This window comes from Besnoitia besnoiti, chromosome XI (assembly GCF_002563875.1).
Source record: "Besnoitia besnoiti strain Bb-Ger1 chromosome XI, whole genome shotgun sequence".
Taxonomy (NCBI): domain Eukaryota; phylum Apicomplexa; class Conoidasida; order Eucoccidiorida; family Sarcocystidae; genus Besnoitia; species Besnoitia besnoiti.
The window spans coordinates 1474777-1494815 of NC_042366.1; the positions used below are offsets into that span (position 1 = coordinate 1474777).

At 58.6% G+C, this 20039-nt stretch overlaps 2 protein-coding genes across 2 annotated transcripts; both read left to right on the forward strand.

The window, feature by feature from the left end:
- Positions 1-1714: 1714 nt before the first annotated feature.
- Positions 1715-4691, forward strand: BESB_020880 (uncharacterized protein; the record flags this gene model as incomplete). Its single annotated transcript, XM_029360797.1, has 3 exons — positions 1715-1826; positions 2998-3225; positions 3745-4691. 3 exons carry the CDS (start codon positions 1715-1717, stop codon positions 4689-4691), a joined length of 1287 nt encoding a protein of 428 aa, XP_029216156.1.
- A 1491-nt stretch (positions 4692-6182) lies between these two features.
- On the forward strand, positions 6183-18890 carry BESB_020890 (uncharacterized protein; the record flags this gene model as incomplete). Its single annotated transcript, XM_029360798.1, has 10 exons — positions 6183-7680; positions 8308-13305; positions 13637-14923; positions 15375-15713; positions 15935-15979; positions 16218-16355; positions 16831-17024; positions 17346-18082; positions 18308-18395; positions 18801-18890. 10 exons carry the CDS (start codon positions 6183-6185, stop codon positions 18888-18890), a joined length of 9414 nt encoding a protein of 3137 aa, XP_029216157.1.
- Positions 18891-20039: the final 1149 nt, after the last annotated feature.

Here is a 20039-nt window from a genome sequence, read left to right on the forward strand (position 1 = left end):
TGTGGCTCGCCGACGCGGACGCTGAAGCAAATCAGCCAGGAAAAGTCCTTTTCATCACATGCACAGCATCACTTGTAGAATCACCGCCCCCCGACGGTCCGACGGCAGAGCGCGGCAGAATCCCGTTAAGCGAAGGCATCAAGCCCTAACGAACTGTTTGACGTTCAAAGGTCTGCCGAATCCCGCAGACACAGGCACACATTATGTGGACGAATGGCTGTGGACAGGGCTATCGATTAGGAGCTCATCGGGCTACGCAGACACAGCTCCAGCGTTGTCGGGTAGCGACACAGACAGAAACCCAACCTGGTGGGCGACTGCGCCTGATGCGCCGCAAGAGGCGTGAAAAGCAGACAAAACTCCAGTGTCGCCTATCAAATCACAGACACTATGAATTAGGCATCATAACAAAACGTCGCAAAGGGGGCTACACACCGGTAATACAGAAAGGTGTCCTTCCATGCAGCGGTATAAAGAGGGGGGACGCGCACGATGCAACACAAAAAGAGAAATGCAAGTATGGAAACTCTTGGGGAGAAATGCTCAAACGGCACGGCAGCACTCCCTCGAAACAATCAAAGATGAGAACCAGGAAGCTACTTCGACTACAGAGAAAACGGATAAATGGACGAGTTTTAGCCCGTGGCAAATCTGGAGGGCGGCCGCCATGTCTCCACTAACACAGAGACAGCGTTTTGCACTGCCGGGCAACGAGGAGGGCACAAGCACAAGACAACATGCAGCTGGATTCGCGGCGCTACATCCGCTGTTGAATTCTATCCGAGAACGGATAAAAAGCAGAACCTTTAGCGCACTCCTCCTAAGAAACTGCAGCATAGTGATATTGCTTGCTACTGGAATTTCGTCGCCGCGCAGTCCCAATTCGTGGGCGACCGGCACCTCTGCCGCCTTCTCTGTCTCCGCTGCGTGCAGCATCGAGTGGCGGGTCCCCCATGCCGTCAGGGGGCACGGAAAATGAAGTCATTTTGTGTTCCCTCATGTTATCGGGCGCAGGCCTATGACCATTCAATGCCATTGGCTTCTACGGGAAGACCCATATTCATGTTTCTTCCGTTAAACTGGGTGCCTCGCGTGGCAATGGCGCCTGTTTGACGCCGGTCGCCTAGGTGGAGGAGCGACGAGACAAGGGAAGGAGAAACGGGGCGGGCTGGCGCCCCCCATGTGTATTCGTACGGAGCTGAATATCTCTGAAGCTACACCTGATCTGTCCGGACATTCTACCTGTCACTTACTACGCCTGTTTCATCCTGACAGCTCCCCTAACACGCGAACACCGGCTTCAGAAGTGATCCAGGGAACTGACAAGCAGGACTCCTACTTGGCAAAACGCGCAACCTTCGGGAAGGAATTGTATGATATGATTCATTTCACGAACAGAATGAAAAGTAACTGGGGTATTTTGTTGAAGAATGATCTGCCTGAGATCGTCCGACTGCGGATGCCACCGTACCGCTGCTGGGGCACCCAATTTAGTCCCGTTGTTGACTTAACATCCCGACGACAAATCACCGCACTCTGAGAAGAGCACCGAATACGCGCACGCTGGATACGCCCTCTTCGCCAAACGACTTGTCTCTTACAATTCGTGTCGACGCTGCCAAGATGAAGGCTCGCGAACGGGAGGCGTCAAAGGGGGGAGCCCAAGAGCAGACGCCTACAGAGAGATCTCTTCCCCGCGACCCAGCTCGCGCCGATGCGTCTCCCTTTAGCGCTCTCTCTCACGCCCGCTCCCACGACGTCCCCCCTCCTCTTCGCCGCCGCTCTCCGCCTCGTTCTGCTCGCCCGGCGCGCCGGCTCCGGCCTAGGTAAGAATGTTGACACCCAATCTGATTTCACTCGAAAGAATAAAAATTGATGCTTTGGATTGAATGGCGTAGTGAGGCAGTCTTTGTAGTCCATAGTTTTCGGAGAAGAGACTCACCGAAGCCAGAGAAGGTCGCTGACATACAGGCTTGTGTGCTGCCATGGCAAATCAACAGCGACCACGAATATAGCCACCCCACATTGTTTTGCATGGCCTGCTCTGAGGATGGATCGGAAGCAGTACTACCACACAAGGGTCAGCTTTTGTGCGTTTTTGTGGAGCATGAAGCTGAATGACAACCCTGCTTCCAACAAGTCACAGCGACCGTATGCCTCAGACGGGACCAGGCGTATATGCCCGTAGGTCTCAAACGTCTCTGGATGGCACGGCCTCCCCAAAAAACGCTTGACCTCGGCGTTTTATCTTTTCCAGTCTGTACGCCAACTTAGCTCATCGTTTAGTGTGTATTCAAATGCCCTCCCCAAAAATGCATTTTCCATTCTGTTCCTCGAGGCGGTGCATATAATCTCGCCTCCTCTCGGTCAGCGTGCCTGAGTGAGCTCGAAGGGACTGTTTTGTGTAGTACTGGCGCATCGGATGCTGTGAATTTGAAAGTGGATTAATGAAAATGAACTTTGCTGTTGACCATATTTCTTTCTCCCCATTTCCGACTGGCAGTTTGACAAAGTTATCCCCCGTTCTCTGCAGGCCACATCCGAGGACGGGGGGCGGACTACCGACGCAGAACCACTGCGATGTGTCCTCGAGCCCTGCTAGGCCTGCCAGGCGTAGTGCTGCGCGGCGCTGGATTCAGTTGTATATCTGGACCTGGACTGTCATCGGAAGTTTTTTCACTATCGGTACGTCTGTAGACTCGACAGAAAAACGGCAGTTGCCTGTCGGCGTGACCAGCAGGCTGGTTGTGAGCGCTCTAAGGAGCAGACCGCCACAGCAATCTCTGCAGTTGACTCTTGCGTTTGATGAAAATCGGGTTCCCAACACGCATCCGAGAGCTCTAAAGCTCGCTGAGCGCGTGTGCAAATCGCATCACTGCGCGGTGAATTGCTCCGCTTAATAATACACTATTTTTTCACCAGGAAGGAACCCCTTATTCGATGCAGCATGCATGCGATGTCGTACGATTCCTGCTGCTCTGATGGCAATGTGTTCAGCGAGTGCGGGGATGGTCCCAGCTGGCGGGTCTGAGCAACCGTTGTACTCGTACGGACGCTCGCGCTCTGACACTAACTGGTCCATCAGTCCGACTCCAAGTCCGCACGTTCGCCTCACAACTGGCTTAGAGAGTCAACACATGCAGAATGGCAACAGCGGAGCCAGGAGTGCTCACTGGGTTGGAACACACGTAGCGGGGCCGTCGCTGCTGTACCGTGATGCTGTGGGTAAGTCAAGTGTTTTCTGACATGTGCTCCTAGCCGTCATTGGTGGTTGCCTGGCTGCTCCCCGTCTCCTGAGGGGTCTCCACATCGCAACATGCCTGCAGAGCTTCCAAGCGGATTTTTCTGAGTCATGACTATCAGCAGTCAGCATACACACGCTTTCAAGCGGCCTGCCTGCAACGCCTGTCCGAATAGACGCACCCGAAATCTGCAACTGAATGGGGGCGACGGGCGGCCGGCCTGCATGATGCTGTGAGAACCAGGGCAATCCCTCAAGTAGCGCGGCTATAATTTGCTTTGCACGCAGCATTTGGTCGCCACGAGACCACACATCGGAACCAAACGAGGGTCGCCAAGACCCAGAAATAGGATTTGCCTGTGGCTGATTGTCATCCGCTCCCTCTCCAGATATCTACAGGCCACAAGCACTTGAGGGATTCTACCCACAATCGCAGTTCACTATATCCATGGCGGGCCCACGCGCATCGACTTCGCGTTTTGACGCTGTGTTTGGCCACACAGATCCCACAGAAGGAGTGCACTCGCGAGATGGCTACGGGGTCGGAGCTTGGCAGGCATATCCGCCTTCCGGAACATCTTCGTCGTCAGCCCTGGAATCGTCGAAGACTCAGGAATCATACAGTGAAACTGAGAGCCAACAAGCCATGCTCAGAGCGGACCCCGCACATTCGCCGCTGGTGCATCCGGAACGCGTATCTCTGGCAGCCGACGCACATGGCGTTTCCGGAACCCAGTTCCTCAAGCGACACGATGCACCGCTGCCGCCCGACACTGGCTCACGAGAAATGTGGCACGATGCCCTGATTAGCCAGTCCCAATCGCACGAATCGTCTTACGAGCGGGCAAAACCACAAATGGACCGTCCGTTTACATGGAATCAACCCTCTTCGAGTCCCACTGAATTCCGTGCCTTCCCATCCGGTGGTGTGGTGACCCGGCCGGTCACAGCTGCAGGCCCGTCCCTCCTAGCGCCCACTGATGCAAGAGGCTCGCCAATCAATCCGTTTTCGGTGGCACAGTTCATGGTTAATAAGCTGATTCAGCAAGATGAGCGTTTCGTACAGGACCTGCTAGCAAGGCATGGACCAGATCTGTCGGATGTCTCTCCTGGAGATGTCGTTCACGCGCTTGCAAGCTCAGATACAACACTCAGCAGGCTGTCACACTTCACTCGCAAGCACTTCGGGCCGACGCTGGAGATGCTCAAAGACGCGCACAAAACGCTCGTAGAGACCCACTGGTCCACTGGGGGGCTTCGTGACGAAGGAACCGAGTTGTCCGACCCCGAGACAGCTGCTGTGCAGCTTGTTCGGTTCATCCGAAGTGATCCGCTGCTGCACACACTTTCTGACATTGTGGTGAACCGCGTCTTTCCCGATGTCGAGGCATTCGTAGAAGCGGACGCTGGCGACAATCCAGCGGCACTACCGGCGTTTGCGACACATTGACGGTGGATGGTGTATTTGGAGATCACGTGCTGTGCAGTGTGTTCAATCTTTTTTCAGCAACGCTGCTCCAGTGTGTCCCCTGGAATAGCTGTGCTACTTCCACGCTTTGTTGCACATCGCTAAGCCTTTATCGTCCCTCCAACTCAGCGGAAAGCTGAGAAATCGCGTTTTGTCAACGAAAACGACAACGAACACTTGAACGAATAACCTAAGAGTGTTTTGCGGATGACATAGCGGTGACACGATCACATGAACAAATGCGGTCTCTCTGGTCTGAAAATCTTGTCATTCGTCTAAGAAGGCATGAAAGTCATTGCGGCCATTTGCGCAAGCGGGGATGACGATCACAAATGCTAACTTTGCAAGAGTGTGTATAGCTCAAAGCCCTGTCGGTGATCGCACTCTTCGCGCGAGGGATCGGTAGATCTTGCTGGCTCAAGATGCTCCAGATGCATACGGGCAACTGTGCCAACCGCCGGCGTACCTCTACAATTCCTTTCCTTCATCTTGACAGAGCTGCATCCGTAACGCTATTCTGGCCGTTCCTTATACAGAATACAAACTGGTAAGTGCGAACGGGATGAGCTTCGCTGCCTGGTCATCGCATCGCGTTACAGGCATACTGTGTATGCAAGGCAACTTTGCCCGTCCCCTTTTTGACCTTACCTTCTGTTTGACGAAAACGGCCCCTCTGTATTTTTCGTGCATCATCTGGTAGGATATGTGCCTTCATGAACCGCGTGCTTCGCCTCTGTGCGCCTGCTCTGATGTTACGGTCGTCGTACATCGGCGCATGTGTTCGTGAATGCCTAGCTAAGCGAGTACCGTTGTTCGTCGCGGATTTCAAGACTGCAGGAACTGCACCGTTACATGCGCCATCGTTTCAGTAACTCCTTTTCGTGCCAAGTTCCATCCTTCTTCTTGCCTCCCTGAGCTCAGCGAAATACGTGTATCCTTTCGGTACAAAGCGCACGGTCCAGATTTTTTGGCTCCATCCCACTTACCTTCGGGTCACATGAATTGTGTTGGAGCGCGAAACCGGATGAAGAATGAGTGTGCTGTTTGCCACAACATATGCATGCAGTACATCGGACGAGTGTCATCTCATTTGCCTCCGAAGGTGGGGATCAGTGTCAACTCTCTTCCTCCACCAACGGCACTCCGTAGCTGAACACCGTTGCTGAAGCCATAGCTCATGGCGACGGCCTGGTGCCGGTAAAAACAACCAGAGCTGCACAGATGCAGTTCGGGACAAGTCACAGCGGTAAAGTTCGCAGCAGAGGGGGGACAGCAGGTAAGGGTGCCGGTCGGGATTGAGGAATTGACTATAGTGGTATTGGCAGGCCCGACGACGTGTCCCAGCCTAATGAGTGCCTTTCCCGTCTCAAGCCAGATGGTTCACAAGATCCGTGGCTTTGTACTTCTACACTGAATCATCTGATCTAACGTGCACACCCGGAATGGTGTGGCGGCGAGACGAGCCTCACTACTATGCAGCCCGCCCTCCCGTTCTGTAGGGTTGGGAGGCCTACGACGACTGCGCGCGCATGCCCTTTCCCCGATAGTCGTCATGACGCAGCGCTGCTGCGCCGATTGTCTGCACGTCCCGGCTCAGCACCGCCGGACGGCAGGCGGCCCTCTGCGCCTAAGGCAGGCACTCTCCCTCTCCCCAGACCTACTGGTGGTGCGACAGATGCAGCTGCGCCTCCAGTACATGCGAGTCAAGCTGCCGTGTTCCCCCCCACCTTCGGATTCGCGTCGCCCACGGCCACAGTGCCTGTAGTGTCCCTGCCGCATATCACTGTCAACGTTTGCTCCCACGGCCTTCCCGCGTCCATCACACGTACCAACCCCTCAACTATTTCTCTTGGGGTTGGAGGTGACACAGACGCGCTCGCAACTGCCACAGCGTCAGGCCGGCCTCTTTCAGCTCCCCTCGTCTCTGTTTCCATCGTTGGAATGACCCCCACACCAACTGCGGCCGACGCCCTCGTCCTCTCTCACCCGCCCGCGCCGACAATCCGCCGCACACAAGGCGGAAACGAAGCCCTGCCCTCCTCTAATCACATACGCCACACGGAAACGTACCCGCAAGTACAGCGGCCTCCTACGCAGTTGACCCCGCTCCCCTCTTCACACGCGGGCAGCTCCGGTTTCAGTGTAGGCCCCTTTGCATTACCTCCCGCTGTTCCCAGTGCCTGGACAGAAGACGGTGTGCGGACAGCGCAGCTCGCATCGTACGGCAGCTGCTTGCGGACACCGCCAGGATTTCACACGACGTCCACCACTGCTGCGTCCTCGTTTGACAGGTCCAGTGTCTGGACAGGTGCCTGCCAACAGCCGCGAGTGGTTTGCTCAGACTGCAGTTCTTCTCCAGAGGTGGGCACTCCCGAGCGACTTGCGCTAAGGAGGGTGGCGTCTCTTCCTGCCGAGGGTTTCGCGAGATATAGGACAGGAAACTACGCAGAACAGCAGGCGCACTGCCCGGGAGATTTCCCAACTTTTTCAGATCCCGATGGATTTCTTGCTGCGCCGGGAGATCCAAACGAGTCGTATCGTTCTCCGGTCTGGCAGGTCGCGGCGGACGATGCGCCGGCGCCGCCCGCCACCGGCGGACCTGTGCCACCTTTTCAGCCAAACAAACTGCAGCCAGAAAGCGGCATTCGTGGCCATCTGCCAGGCTATAAGTCTGCCAAGGAGTCTGCGGCTTGTTATGCGACACCTTGGGAGAGGCCTGCAAAACATGAGGGCCGTCCGCCGGCTCCACACATGCCGGAACCTTCCGCCGCTGCGCCTAGCGGCGGCACATCTGTACCCATCCGCTTGGGGGACGCTTCTGCACCTCCAGTCTATCACCGCCTTGCGCTCCCCACAGACGCGCACGATTTTCACTCTGAGGAGGAAACGTACCCGCCATGTGTGCTAACCGAGCTAACACAGAGATTAGCTCCTCTCTCCGTTCCGCGGGCCCCACCTGCAGATGCGCCTGGTGAGTGGATTTCTCCGTATGCATCTGCAACGCAGAACGTCATGTTTACACCGAAGGGCCGCCGCAGTTAATCCGTTTGCCTGCCCTTGCGGGGTCATTTCAAAGCTCGAACGCCTAGCTGGCAGGTGACGATAGTCGCAATTCTTAAAGCCAGCGGTCGCTATTGCCATGCAGATATGCCTCCGAGGCGGGGCAGGGACGTCGCGGTCGCCTGTGGCGATGCACTCGCGCCGTTGCAAACACCCGCATTCTTCTAGTAGAGAACGGATGACCTCCGCTGCCGTGAAACACGCATATTGCTGGCCTGCCTGACGACGAGTTTTAGACTGCGAAGCGTAGACCACACAGTAGGCCGGTGATCTCGTCGAAACTACCCAATTGCACCTCAGGCTTGGTAAAGCGCCCGTGCACTGCTTCGTACTGCAGGAGCGAGTAAAGCACACTGTAACCGGTATTGTTTGCACTGTACCGCTCTCAGTCTCCTCTGGGCTCCTACGCAGCGTGGCAAAGAGTGTGTATGCTGCGCTGCGTTGCCTTGGGACTGGACGGACCAACTCACCGAGCCTGTGAACTGCACTGCGTGCCTCGCTCTCCACATTCGGGTTGCGGCTCCATGACTGTGAGCAGGAGGCTCGCCTCTAGGGAATCACCCGCTGCTGCAGATTCGTTGTCAGGAGAATCAAGAAAGCCGGCATGCAAAGTCGACAGGACCCGTCCCCTTATGCGAGCGTCGTTCTCAGAGCGTACCGCGTTACACTCCGGAGCATTCGCAGCCGACGATTTCACCAGGAGGGATTGCGCTTAGGCGCAAGAACAGCTGCCCGTGCTTTGCCTCGTACATGCCAGAGGGATATCGTGGAGCACCGCCAGGTGAGCAGGGGGTGACGAATGCTGACATGCACTATGGCAATATACGGACCCTACAAGCTGCTCCGTCGGTTTGGCCGGCTGCAGCTGTCCCCAGTGGTGCTCGACAGGGGCCGCGGCCCCCGCAGACAAGCGTGCCATTCTCTCGCGTAGACCATGGGCTCCCACAAGCGCCGTCGCCTTCCCGCCGAGTTGCACACAGTTTGCACGGGGACGACTCGTATCCACCTGTGGGCGGGTACGCGGCGCGGCAAGCCCCCGAGGCCGCAGCCCTTGGCGACTGCATCTGGAGTCCTCCGGTGAATTGCCGACAAGCCGCAGTCGCCCTTGGGAGCGCCAGCGAACGGCCGAACGTCGTTCCGAGCTCTCGAAGCCGTTCGGCATCCGCCGAGCTGAGACACGAGTTCGCTGGCGCTGGTCTAGCCGAGCACGGCGCAACCACGGTGACAATGCCTACAGGCCCAATGCGTGTTTCGAGTCAGATGTCACTGCTTCCTCTCTCCCATCAGCCTTGCAGTTACGGGCAGGAGCTCGATTTTCCGAACCCGCTGCCGCGCAACGTAGAGTCAAACGCTTTGGCCTGCTACAGGACAGCACATTATCATCAGATCCCACGGCTCTCCCAGACCCAACCTGACATGTACCACCTGACCTCTCCGAGAGCTCCAGATACGCACACTTACATTGAAAGCGACGGCTTCGACAGCGGTGAACGCCGCAACGGAGGTCACCAGTTTCACGGCTGTGGGTCAGCAGCTATCCGGTCATTCTCAGAGCCGGCACGCAGCCACGCATATAGCCGCACCAGGTCTTGGAAGGCCGCAACCGACTCAACCCTGATGGCCTCGCCAGTGTGCCTCGAAAACCGCGAATCAGCGCACGCCACCCGGTACCTTCCGGGGCGGTCTACTGGCACACCACCTGCTTCACTCGAACCTTTACACCACCCTCATGAGTCGATGGCACAGCGTGTGCCCGGACCGGTTCTGTCGCCACGATGCTCAGCATTTGCGTCGCATGTAGCGGCTCAAAGGTCTATGCCAGGGCATACCGCTGATGCGGCAAGTGCTTCATTGCTGCCAGCGCCTTCTCTCCAGGGGGCTGGCGGCGAAAGTGAGGACGGGTTGCTAGCGCCTGCCAAGCGCGTCGGCGAGCTAACGCCCCATAATCCGCCGCACGCCCAATTGTTGGAGCGCGGCAATGAGGCCGCATGCTCTCCGAGAGATGGTGGCGGAGTCATTCCCCTGTCGCTTACGAATTTTGCAGAGCCTGGAGCAGCATGGGCTACAGCGGTTAGGCAGCAGCACGCAGCAAACGCAGCAACCGCTCGAGCCTGCGGGAGTTGCAGTGAAACGGTCTGTCAACCCCGCTGCCTGCCCACCGCGTCTTCTCCAGCCCAACGGCCTGCGTGGTCGCCTGTGGCTCATCAGCCTCAGCCACCCTCTGTGCCTCACATGCTGGGCTGTAACACAAGAATGCCGCTCCATGCAAGAAGCACAGCGGGCACTCCCGTCGCCGAGCGACCTTCCACTCCGATCAGCTTTGGGCTAGATCGATCCCCCCCGCCTGCGGAGAGGGGCTGCATGACACCGTCGCGCTCTCAGGGCCTCAGACACCCTCTGGCGGGCGCGTCAAAGCAGACCACAGGGGGCAGCACTGCGTCGAGCCTCCTCACAGTTGGTGCAGCTTCGGAATCGGTGGCCTGCGCGAGCGGGAGTTCGTGTGCGACGTTCCCCGGTGATTCCCAAAGCAGGCTACTGGCGGAGTCTGCGCAGAATAGACTGACTGTCCAAACGCAGGATTCTCTTGTGAATTGTCAAAATACCTCGGGACATAGAGCCTCTGGAATAGAGATGTACGCGCACTTTCCGTTGTCGCCGTCGGTGGGTACGGTGACGGGGTCTAGCCTTCAACTAACCGGGGAGCCACATACACTGAAGCGCAGTCTCGTGACTTCCGATTGCGTCCAAGGCCCCGCAAGCGGCCTTCGCATCTCTGCACCAGGCACAGCTCGCGAGTCCTTTGAATCACGGCAGCCTGCCGCGACTGGCATAGCCGCGTGCAAAAGTGGAGGCCTCAGACGCAATGCACCTCCAGGGTGGACTACGCAGGACGGCGAAAGCAGCTTGCCAACCCTAAAAGGCTGTGGAGATCTCGTTTCCTCTGCTCCATCCTCTGGCTGCTCTCTTGATAGCGCTGCTGTCACACCTTGCTCACTGGCTCTTGAAACGTCATCGCGAGGGCGGACGCTGTCGGGGCAGGCCGGGCAGGCTGCCTGGGGAGAGCAATCTGGTCTTTTAACCACGTGGGAAGAAACGCATGGGCACAGCCCGTGTCGTTCGTCTCAGGTGGAGCAGTCGGGTTCTGGCGCCCGCTTTCCCCCGGCGTCTCCTCGAGAGGGGGCCCTCGACGTGACTCGTGTGTCGACAAGCCGTCCTGGAAGCGATGCGTGGAGAGGCAGCAGCGGACTCACTGCTCAGGCCAGCAGCTGGGGGAGCTTGGCCGCGCAGAGCTTCTCCACAGGGTCCCTTGCGTCTCGCGCAGCCGCGGCAACCAGCGCAGATGGGGCCGTGCCGCTCGTCGGCGCTGCGCCTCAGTGGAGTCAGAGCCTCTTGGGCAGCACACTGTCAAACGCCCCCGAACACCGGACTCGTTCCACTCTTGAGGCACAGCAGTACCTCCCAGCTACCCAAAACAGTGAAATAGCGCGTGTCGTCCCTTTGGATGGAAGTGCAAGTCAGCTGTGCCATCTGACTCAAATGGGCTCCCAGACGCCCGCGTCCTGCAGGGCAAGTGGAGTATCGCCTCGCGCTGCAGGGGCATCCACAGAAAGCGAGTGTGGAGTAGGCCTCCGTCAAGAGTTGCGACTTTGCTCCAGCCGATGCAGGTCGCCCCGAGACATGCTATCCCAGTCGTCCGAACTGTTGTCGCATGCCGTGAGTCCCGCGGTAGGGCTAGGCGACCTTGCACTGTCGAGCTGCGCGTCGCCGCTGGCTCGCCGGAACGTCATCGTGGGGGATGGCGGCAACACACCTTGCAGCGGTTCCGGCCGGCTGGTGTGTGGCGACGGCGGCACGGCCTCTCCTGAGTTTGTGGATGGGACTGCTGAAGTGCTGCACACGCCTCCAATGCATCCGCAAACTCCCACCTCTTGCCGGGGATCAACATCGCGGTCGGTGGCAACCTCACGGATTGCGGAGCCACACTCTCCCCACGGAACACCACCTGTTTCCCCAAGGCCAGAGAACTTGAGGGAGCATTCGCCTTCGTCACTCCCAGCTCCAGGCGGAGATGAGACTCACAGTACCCTTCACCAGTATCCGTTTCAGGCTGGTTCGCAGGCGATCGCGTCAGGTGAGACGCCGCCGTCAATGTCCCCGAGGCACGCGCGTTGTTCTAGTACCTACGCAGGAACTTCCGCGAGCTCGCTGTCCCCCGCAGCGCCTGTCCGCTCACCGTCCAGTGTGACGAGCTGTCACTCAGTTGCACATCCGCTGACCGAGGCGGCGCCTTCAGACACAGGCCGCAGCCGCGCAAGTGTTTCAGAATGCCGGAGCCTGCGGCTGGGGGAGGCGCTAGACACCACGACAGACATCGGCTCGCTGACGACGTCGCGTTCATGTCTGGATATAGAGCAGCTGTTTCAGACCCCCGTCTCGCAGCAAGACATGCGGTCTCCGCTACGCCTTTCTTGTCTCGATACACAGTTGTCGTCACGAACCTCTCCCTCTGCGTATGAATCTGCCGCGTTCGGCTCCCCTACCGACTTGTCCCCAGCGAACTCCAACCGATCTCGAACTATAATTCCTCTCGCCCTCCCCGCGGCGGAGCCTGCTTCCGTGAGAAGCCAGAGTAGCTACGGGGGCGAGAGCAGCCGCCGTCCCCGAGCCTCGTCTCCCACTTTCTTTTCAAAGCGATCTTCGAGCCCTGCATCATCACCTGGATCTTCCTTCGCAGCCACAGCGCGAGCCGCGGCTTCAAGTTCCCCATTTGCCCGCTCGGGTGCGTCGAACGTGGGCACGCCAGTGACGGCAACGGGCAGCACTTCGTTGCAGGTGTCACAGGCAGCGTCTGTGGGAGCGTGGACGCCGCTTCGGGCAAACCTTTTTTCCCCGGGTAGCGCCTTTCAGTCGACGCCTGTCCCCTACTCTCCCATCGACGCCATTTCGCCTTTCAACGGTTCACACGCTGTGCAGGTGAGATCGCCGCTCGGAAGGAATCGGCGCGTCCCAGGCTTGCGGCCTCAGTCTCCGTCCAGCGCCGCCAGGGAGTCTCCAAGAGGGGGTCGGAAGGCAGCTCTGCCCAGGAGGGACCGCGCAAGCGGCAAACGCTCACCCTTGTTCTGCGTCCCCTCGCCGTCTCCAAGTTCGGCCGACGGTGTGCGATCGAGCGCATTTCAGTCTCGGATGCGTCCAGCCGGAAGATTCCTGGAGCAAGGATCTCCCTTCTTCCCTTCCACCGCATCGTCACCCAACGTTGGCGACTCACCGCTATGCCCCCGCCGCGGCGAAGCAGCGCCCGGTGTGCAGGAAAGCGACGCTGTCGAGGTCGGCTCGTCTTTAACACTTTCCGCAGATCGGCAAACCGAAGGCGAGATTTCACGACCTCGCACTTCTCCGACCTCCACAGCAGAGGCTGTTGGGGCAGCGGCAGCTAAGGCTGCTCAAGCTCAGTCAGCTGATGCGATCAGTGCTGCAGCTCGAGCAAACATGCCGGCAGCTGTTGCAGCTTCGCCTTCCGTTCTGCAGGTGCTCGGAGGTAAGTAAGGAGGAGTGCGGGTGCCCCCTGCGCCGCGGCGTGACAAGGTGGGTGTTTAAAAGTCAAGTTGCTGGTGTAATTTTCAAAAAAAGAATGGGACTGCCTCGGAGAATCACTGACAAAGACGCGTCAGCGCTGGAGCGACAGTGGAAATGCCTTCCCTCTGGCGCTTATGCAAGGGAGGCGGGTGCCTGCATCACACTCTCTGCAAAAGACCTCGTGCCCCCTGGAGGCTGACAGCCAACTTGAGGACTGTGTTCCACAGGCGCGGGTCCAGCCAATACAGAATAGGGTCTCCCTCTTAGAGTTTGCCTCTCTTCGTGTCTGTCAGATACTTCCCCTGCTGTCTCGCCCCTCGTTTCGCCAATCGGGCTTGCCGGTTGCTTACGCCCCGGTCTTGAGGCCACGCCGCGGTCTCATCTGGGCCGCTCTACACCTCCAGCGAATGGTTCGCCTCCCTCCGATTCTCCGTCGCCGCCTTTGCGCTTTCCACAGCCTCACGTCTCATCTCTACAGACCGCGCCAGCGGCCGCCGCGCAGCTGGAGAACGTAGACGCTTCCGCGGCGCTGCAGTCGGTATCTGAATTGGGTCCCGACCTCCCTCCTCCCGCACGGGCTTTATCGGCGTTGGCCCCGCCTCGTTCTGCAGCTGCAGCTAAAAACCGGAGCCCATTAGAATTGCCTTCGGAGGGTGCTTCCGTGCACAGTCCACGGGCAACTGCTAGCGGACACACCGTGCAGGAAGCGTATTCGATTCTGCCTTCGCTCTCTCCTGTTGCCGCCGCCGCAGCGTCGGCGTTACCTCCTGAAGCATCCGCTCTGGTCCTCGGGCACTTCTTTCCCAGCCATATGACCCCAATTGGCAGAGGCGACCCGCCTGCGTCGCGCGCATCGCCCCCGCTTACTCCACGAGCTGCGGCAGCCGCCGCCGCAGCGCGTGCGCGTGCGGAAGCAGCGGCTGCGACAGCTGAGGCCGCTGCTCATCGGGCCGCAGCCGTTGCAAAATCGTCTGTGTCTCCACGAGCTGCGGACGCTTCTCGGCGCGCCGCAGATGCAGCGACTGCAGCGGTTGCGGCAGCGAGGCGGTGTGCCTCTGCCTCGCCCCGGATAGCCGCCGCAGCCCAGCGGACGGCCGCGGCAATTGCGGCTGCTGCTGCCATTTCCGCCGCGGCGGCTGCGAATGCCAAGGACGTCGCGGAGGCCAGACGACGAGCTGTGCCGGTCGCTGCTGCGGCTGCTGCGGTCGCGGCTGCAAGGCAGCGCGCCGCCGCAGCGAGCTCCAAGGGGCTGGCGTGGACTACGCCCCGCGGTGTTGCCTCTCTTCCCAGCAACCAGAGTGCGGTAGCCTGGAGGCCACAAGCGACTCCAGACAGCTCGCATCCGCCCCCGCGGGAGGCAGACACTGCCGCCCGGTTCAGCTGGACGCCGTTTCCTACTTCCGCTGCTGCAGCCGCAGCCGCGGCAGGGGCCGCTGCGGCGCGCGCCGCTCGCGGGCTCGCGTTTGCCTCAGCAGCATTGGGTCGGCCGGGGCACCCTCTTGGGAGCGCCGCCGCCTCTACTCCAAGGGCACACCGAGCTGGAGAGGTCTCCTCTGCCGCTGTGTCCCATGATTTCGAGAGTACGCGGATGCCGCTTGCGTCGCGCGTGATATAGCCAAGGCAGCTGCCTGCGCCTCTTAGGTACAGGAGCGGTTCACGGTCGTTTTGCCTTACCGTTTTCTTGATCGCGCGCGTCGGACACTGGCTTGTGCAGCTAGTGCCTAAGGGTGTGTGCGTGAGGGATTTTAACATGTACCTACGAACCGTCTGCTGCTGGTTTGCACGCTCGCGCAGCACCAACGGCCGCCCACAGCTTCAGGGCAGCTCGCGACGCCGAGGTGGCTCTTCTGCGCATCCATGGTTGCTTGCGGATATGTGGAACGGCCCGTGTCCCTAGAGGCATGCCGAATCCATACGTGGCGCTGAGGCACTGTGGCGCTTCACGCAGGTGTACGCCGCAGTCGTGCCTCAATGGTCAGTCGCCTGGACAAGACTGTGATGCTGTTTGATTCCCCGCTTCAATGGCTGCAGGCGCACAAGCAGAGACCAATGCTCGAGAGCGATCGCCGTCGGTTGCTGCCATCCCGCGCTCGCAGAGCGGAGCTGCAGGATCCCCGCAGGCTCGCGGCCGGCATCGTCACACGGTGACGCCATTTCTGTGTGACGGCGAGCAACTACGTGAAGGGGCGCAAGGCGAGGAGGGCCGCGGCAGAGGAATAGGTGGACTCCGTGTGATGCCGAGTGACGCGGAAGTAGGCACTTCGCGCCCGGCGTCGTCTGCGTCAGGGCTGGGGGGCCTTCGTGGAACGAGAGCGCCTGGGGAAAATGGTGGGGATGCAGAAGATGATGTTACGGAGTCAGGAGCCCGGAGTACGCCGCCCATCCGAGCGGGATGGCCAGGAGGTGAATCGGCGGAAGCGAGAGCGAATACGGCGGAGTTGTTCCCCAGCAACTCAGCGCCCGTCGCTTCGAGAGGATCAGAGGCCTTAGTACCTGCATGGAATCTATGTCGGGAGCTGATCGCCCGACGAACCTGCCAGGCGAAAGACTTCACGCTTGACGGGATTCCGTTCGATCGCTGGCGGCTTCAGGTGGTTCCTACTATGGGCGCCTCAACCACTGCGACCCGGTGTCAGGTGAGGCTCCCTCACTCTCCCGACGCCTGCTAGACCGCCCAAGTCGGGGCGATCCCACCTGGTGATCGCTGGGCAGGACGCCCATCTCATGGGGTCATGTTTGCCTAGAGAGAGTCTGTGTGCGAGGAGCACGAAGGCACCTGCATCCACCTAAGCTGGAGAACTCAGCGTCCCGCCGGTCAAGCGGTGTTGTGATTTATGTACTTGCAGAGGATGTGGAAAGGCCGGCTCCCCTCAGGCCGGGCCGTGTTCATCAAAAAGATCCCGGCAGCTGTGTGGGAGCAGCAATGGCGGCTCGCACAACGATATAAGGGATTCTTCCTGACAGACGGAGAAAACTTTGTCGGCGAGGCCGCATTATCTGCCTTCCTCACAGGTCGGTAGCAGCATTTTAAGCATCACCCCGGAGTGACACCTAGAACTGTATATCGCTGCTTGGTGCATCTCTCGACACCGCAGCGCTGCTGATGCCACTCGAAGGAGCGTCAGAAGTCCTCATGGTGCCAGGTTCGTCGCAAGAGGATTCTGTGAACCCTTCATTGCTGCAAACAGCAGGAAAGTCTTATGGGACACCTACGGAGAGCTGTAGCCGCAGATACCCCAAGCCTGCGCGTTTCCGGGGGGCGCATGACTGTCCCCCTCCATGAGGTGGAATGCGGTCTGAGGAAACCCGTCCCCGTACTTTTCTACTCGCTCGCAGCGCTTCACGTTTTGTTAGCTTCACTGATCACTTTCCCCCGCATCATGTCTGTTGCTTTGCCGGGCAGGGCTTTACTCGCGTCTCGACGCGCCCGTAGCTACTACATTACTGGCGCACCGAAAGGCTCATTGTGTGCTTTCTGCCACGACAGACTGCGCTCCCCTCTGCGTGGCTCCGCTCCTCGCCATCCTCCATGAAGCCGGGAGTCTCCCAGAGAGCGGGCCTACCAGTAGTGTAGAGGCTGAAGGACTCGACACAACATCAACTGGCGGCCGGTTTGTCCTCGTGAATCAGGGCTTCGGACAAGGAGACCTTTTGGATTTCTTTGACAATGCAGATCCGGAGGTGCGTTGCGGGGCGAGCGACACTGCAACCGCATACGAATGCATAATTGAACGCATTAGACTTCTTAGGCCCTGCAAACGCGGTTAAAGAGGGGCGATGAAGACTGCAGAAGCACAGCTCGGTTTGTTGACTGAAGGTAGAGACACCATCGTGCAAGACTCTTTCTGTGGCTGACAAAGGGTAGCCGACGGCCCGCGATTTTCAATGCGGTTGATATCGTATCCACATTAGGCTCGGTTCATATTCACAGATCTATTCTGCCTCTTACCCCCCGGAATGCTCACGTAGTCACACTTCCAGGATTCTGTGTCTGTCCTACAGGTCTTCACTCCTGCATCGAAGCGGAGTCTCCAGTACTCAGTGACGCAGATCCTGGTGGCTCTCCATTCCGCGGGAGTCGCCCACCTTGATCTCACCCCTGAGAACGTTCTCGTTCACGCTTATACGGAGGCGCTGCCTTCCTCTGTCACTCCGCATTCTGGATTCGGCGCCGGGAACCGCATCGGCAGCGCCTCGTCTGTTACGCCCTCCGCAAAGCTGTCCGGGGGCTCTGCTCACCGGGTGCAGCTCAAGGTGTGCGACCTAGCAAAAGCCGCCCCGCTTTTCAACTCGTCCCCCTTTCGGCTACCCCAGTGCATCCTCAAGGCGCACTTCAGTGATACCCGGTTGGACGACACAGTCGCAACCGATGCTGCGCAGCCGTTCTTGAGTTGTGAACCAACAGTGGCGAAAGGTCCCTACATGCCTCCCGAATGCTGGCGCATCGTCTACATTCTCAGGGCACTTGGAATCACGGCGCCCTTCGCGCAAGTGGGGGCGCCGTTACTGACTACCGGGCGTCCGCCACCTCCTCTATATCTGAAGGATCCCCCCGGTCTTGAAAAAGACCTTGGCGCAGGAGGGATTGGACTGCATGTCGACGTCTCGGCAGGCGTGGACGCTGCTGAATTGTTTTTCGACGTGCGCAAGGCTGATGTATACATGCTTGGAGCGCTGATGTTTTGGATTTGGGCCGAGGGGTCGATCTGGACATGCTCCGACCCGCGACAAGACACGCAGTACGTCTGCAGGCTGCCGGTCTCAGGGCCCTCCTAGACAGTTCCTACGCGTGCTGCCTGCTGCGCGTCTGTCGTCTGCTCCTGGCTGCCCAAACAGAGAGCCGTGACTGGAGCAGTTCTCTCTCTACGGTACCCCGAAAAAAGTACATGTCCGTTCAGGAGGTACCCTTTTTTGCAGCACATTGTGGGTGCGCGCATATCTTCCTTGTCGCTTGTCGTGCCCAGGTATAACGATTTGCTTCAAGGCGGGCTCGAGTTCGGGATCTTCACGGACTGCGATGGCTGGCCTACGGAACTGCTTCATCTACTCAAGGTATGCAGAAGGGCACAAACATTTCTTGTGCATCGAACCTATCCATGATGGTGCCCTGCGTTTGTCTCCTGCTTACATAACACGTAACAACTGGGATCAGCAGTGGCCTCTCTCAGGCAATTTGGAAGCGTCTGTTCCATTCCATCTTCAAGATCCGTCCTCATGTGCAGCTCGACTTTATGCACTCGCACTCCAAATCATAAAAATACATTATCTGCTTCGTTGCTAGCCTCTTGTGGTTTATCAGTGGGTTTGGCGGGAATTCGTGCGGATGAGGGCCTCGGGTAAAGTGAAGCTGACATCATGGCCTACATACAAACTGCTGGTGTGCGAAGACGCGGCGACATGGTGGTGGTGTTCTGGGGAAGCAAATTCGTGGTGACCAGTTGCTAATTGGGCTTTCAGGGGGCTCTGGAACCCAACCCCGCGCGTCGATCGACGCTTGCTGAGATTCTTCGACATCCCTGGTGGACGTGCACACTTGCAGCGACATAGAAAATCTGCACCGGTTTCGTGACAGCGCGAGAACAAGATGACGGCAAAGATTGGAGCAGTTGTAGCGCGATCCGGCTGGTGCATGCACTCAGCCTAAGCGGCTTTAACGAAGGACATGAACATTTGAAAACTTATTGCAACGCGCTGGGGTCTGGGGACACTGTGGTGTCAGCTTTGGTAGTTTGTCCGCGTCGTCATCCTTGTCGGTCGTGAATAGCAAGCTATGCACGACCGTTGGTCGTTGCTGTTCTTCAGTGGACTTGCCGAGAGCCTTCTTCAGCTCGCATCATCTGGTAGCCTGTGGGGTGTGCAAATGGAGCGACTTCCATGGTATCACAATGGTCGGGCGGGAACAGCATGCGCCACTGACATGCTGAGACTGGGGTGTGAACCTGTCGTGAGACTCCAAACTGACGAGACGTTGGGAATCAGCCCAAACATGGTGAGAGTTTTTAGCGCACAGCGCACGAACGGCAGAGGAACCTGCGGATGTTTCCGCTCTGGTGACGCCCACTCGCTATTTTAGGTGCTGGGGACCTTCAAGTGGTTCTTACCCGCCCTGGGGCAGTGGCACAGTTTCCACCAGTCAGTCGAAGGCACACGCAAGTGAGCAGTGGTTTATGGAGTATTGCAAAGCATCGTAATAGTCATGAGTTAGTCCAGCTGAGTCTAGTGCTTTTCGCCATGAGGTGTCCAGCTGATGGCAGGCGCTGGTTCCGCGTTAAACGCCACTCACCGTATGCGAACGTAACGTTTGCCTGCATATCTTGCGGGAGAGAGTTTTCTTCCGTCGACGGATGCACCGCCTTGCACTTCGGGGAATTCGGTTTCCTTCAGCAGCCTACTGCCTTTACTGTCCGCATGTGGAAGCGTTGAGAGCGGCACGTCTGATACGGCAAGCGCGAGGGAAGGGCATTCTTCCTGCCGTTGCCCTTTTTCCTGGCGGCCGGGAAGCGCTGTAGTGCGACCGGATGCAGTGCCTTCAGTCGCGGAGGGCCTGTTCTCACCGCCAGACAAATGCACGGTGACTGATGTTTCTGCGTTTTTCCGAGATAGTACGACGGTATCCGAAAGCCTGCGGAATTCCGGATTACATGCCACCCAGTTCCGCGGCCTTTCACTTGTGGCTTCGCGACAGCGTCCAACTGC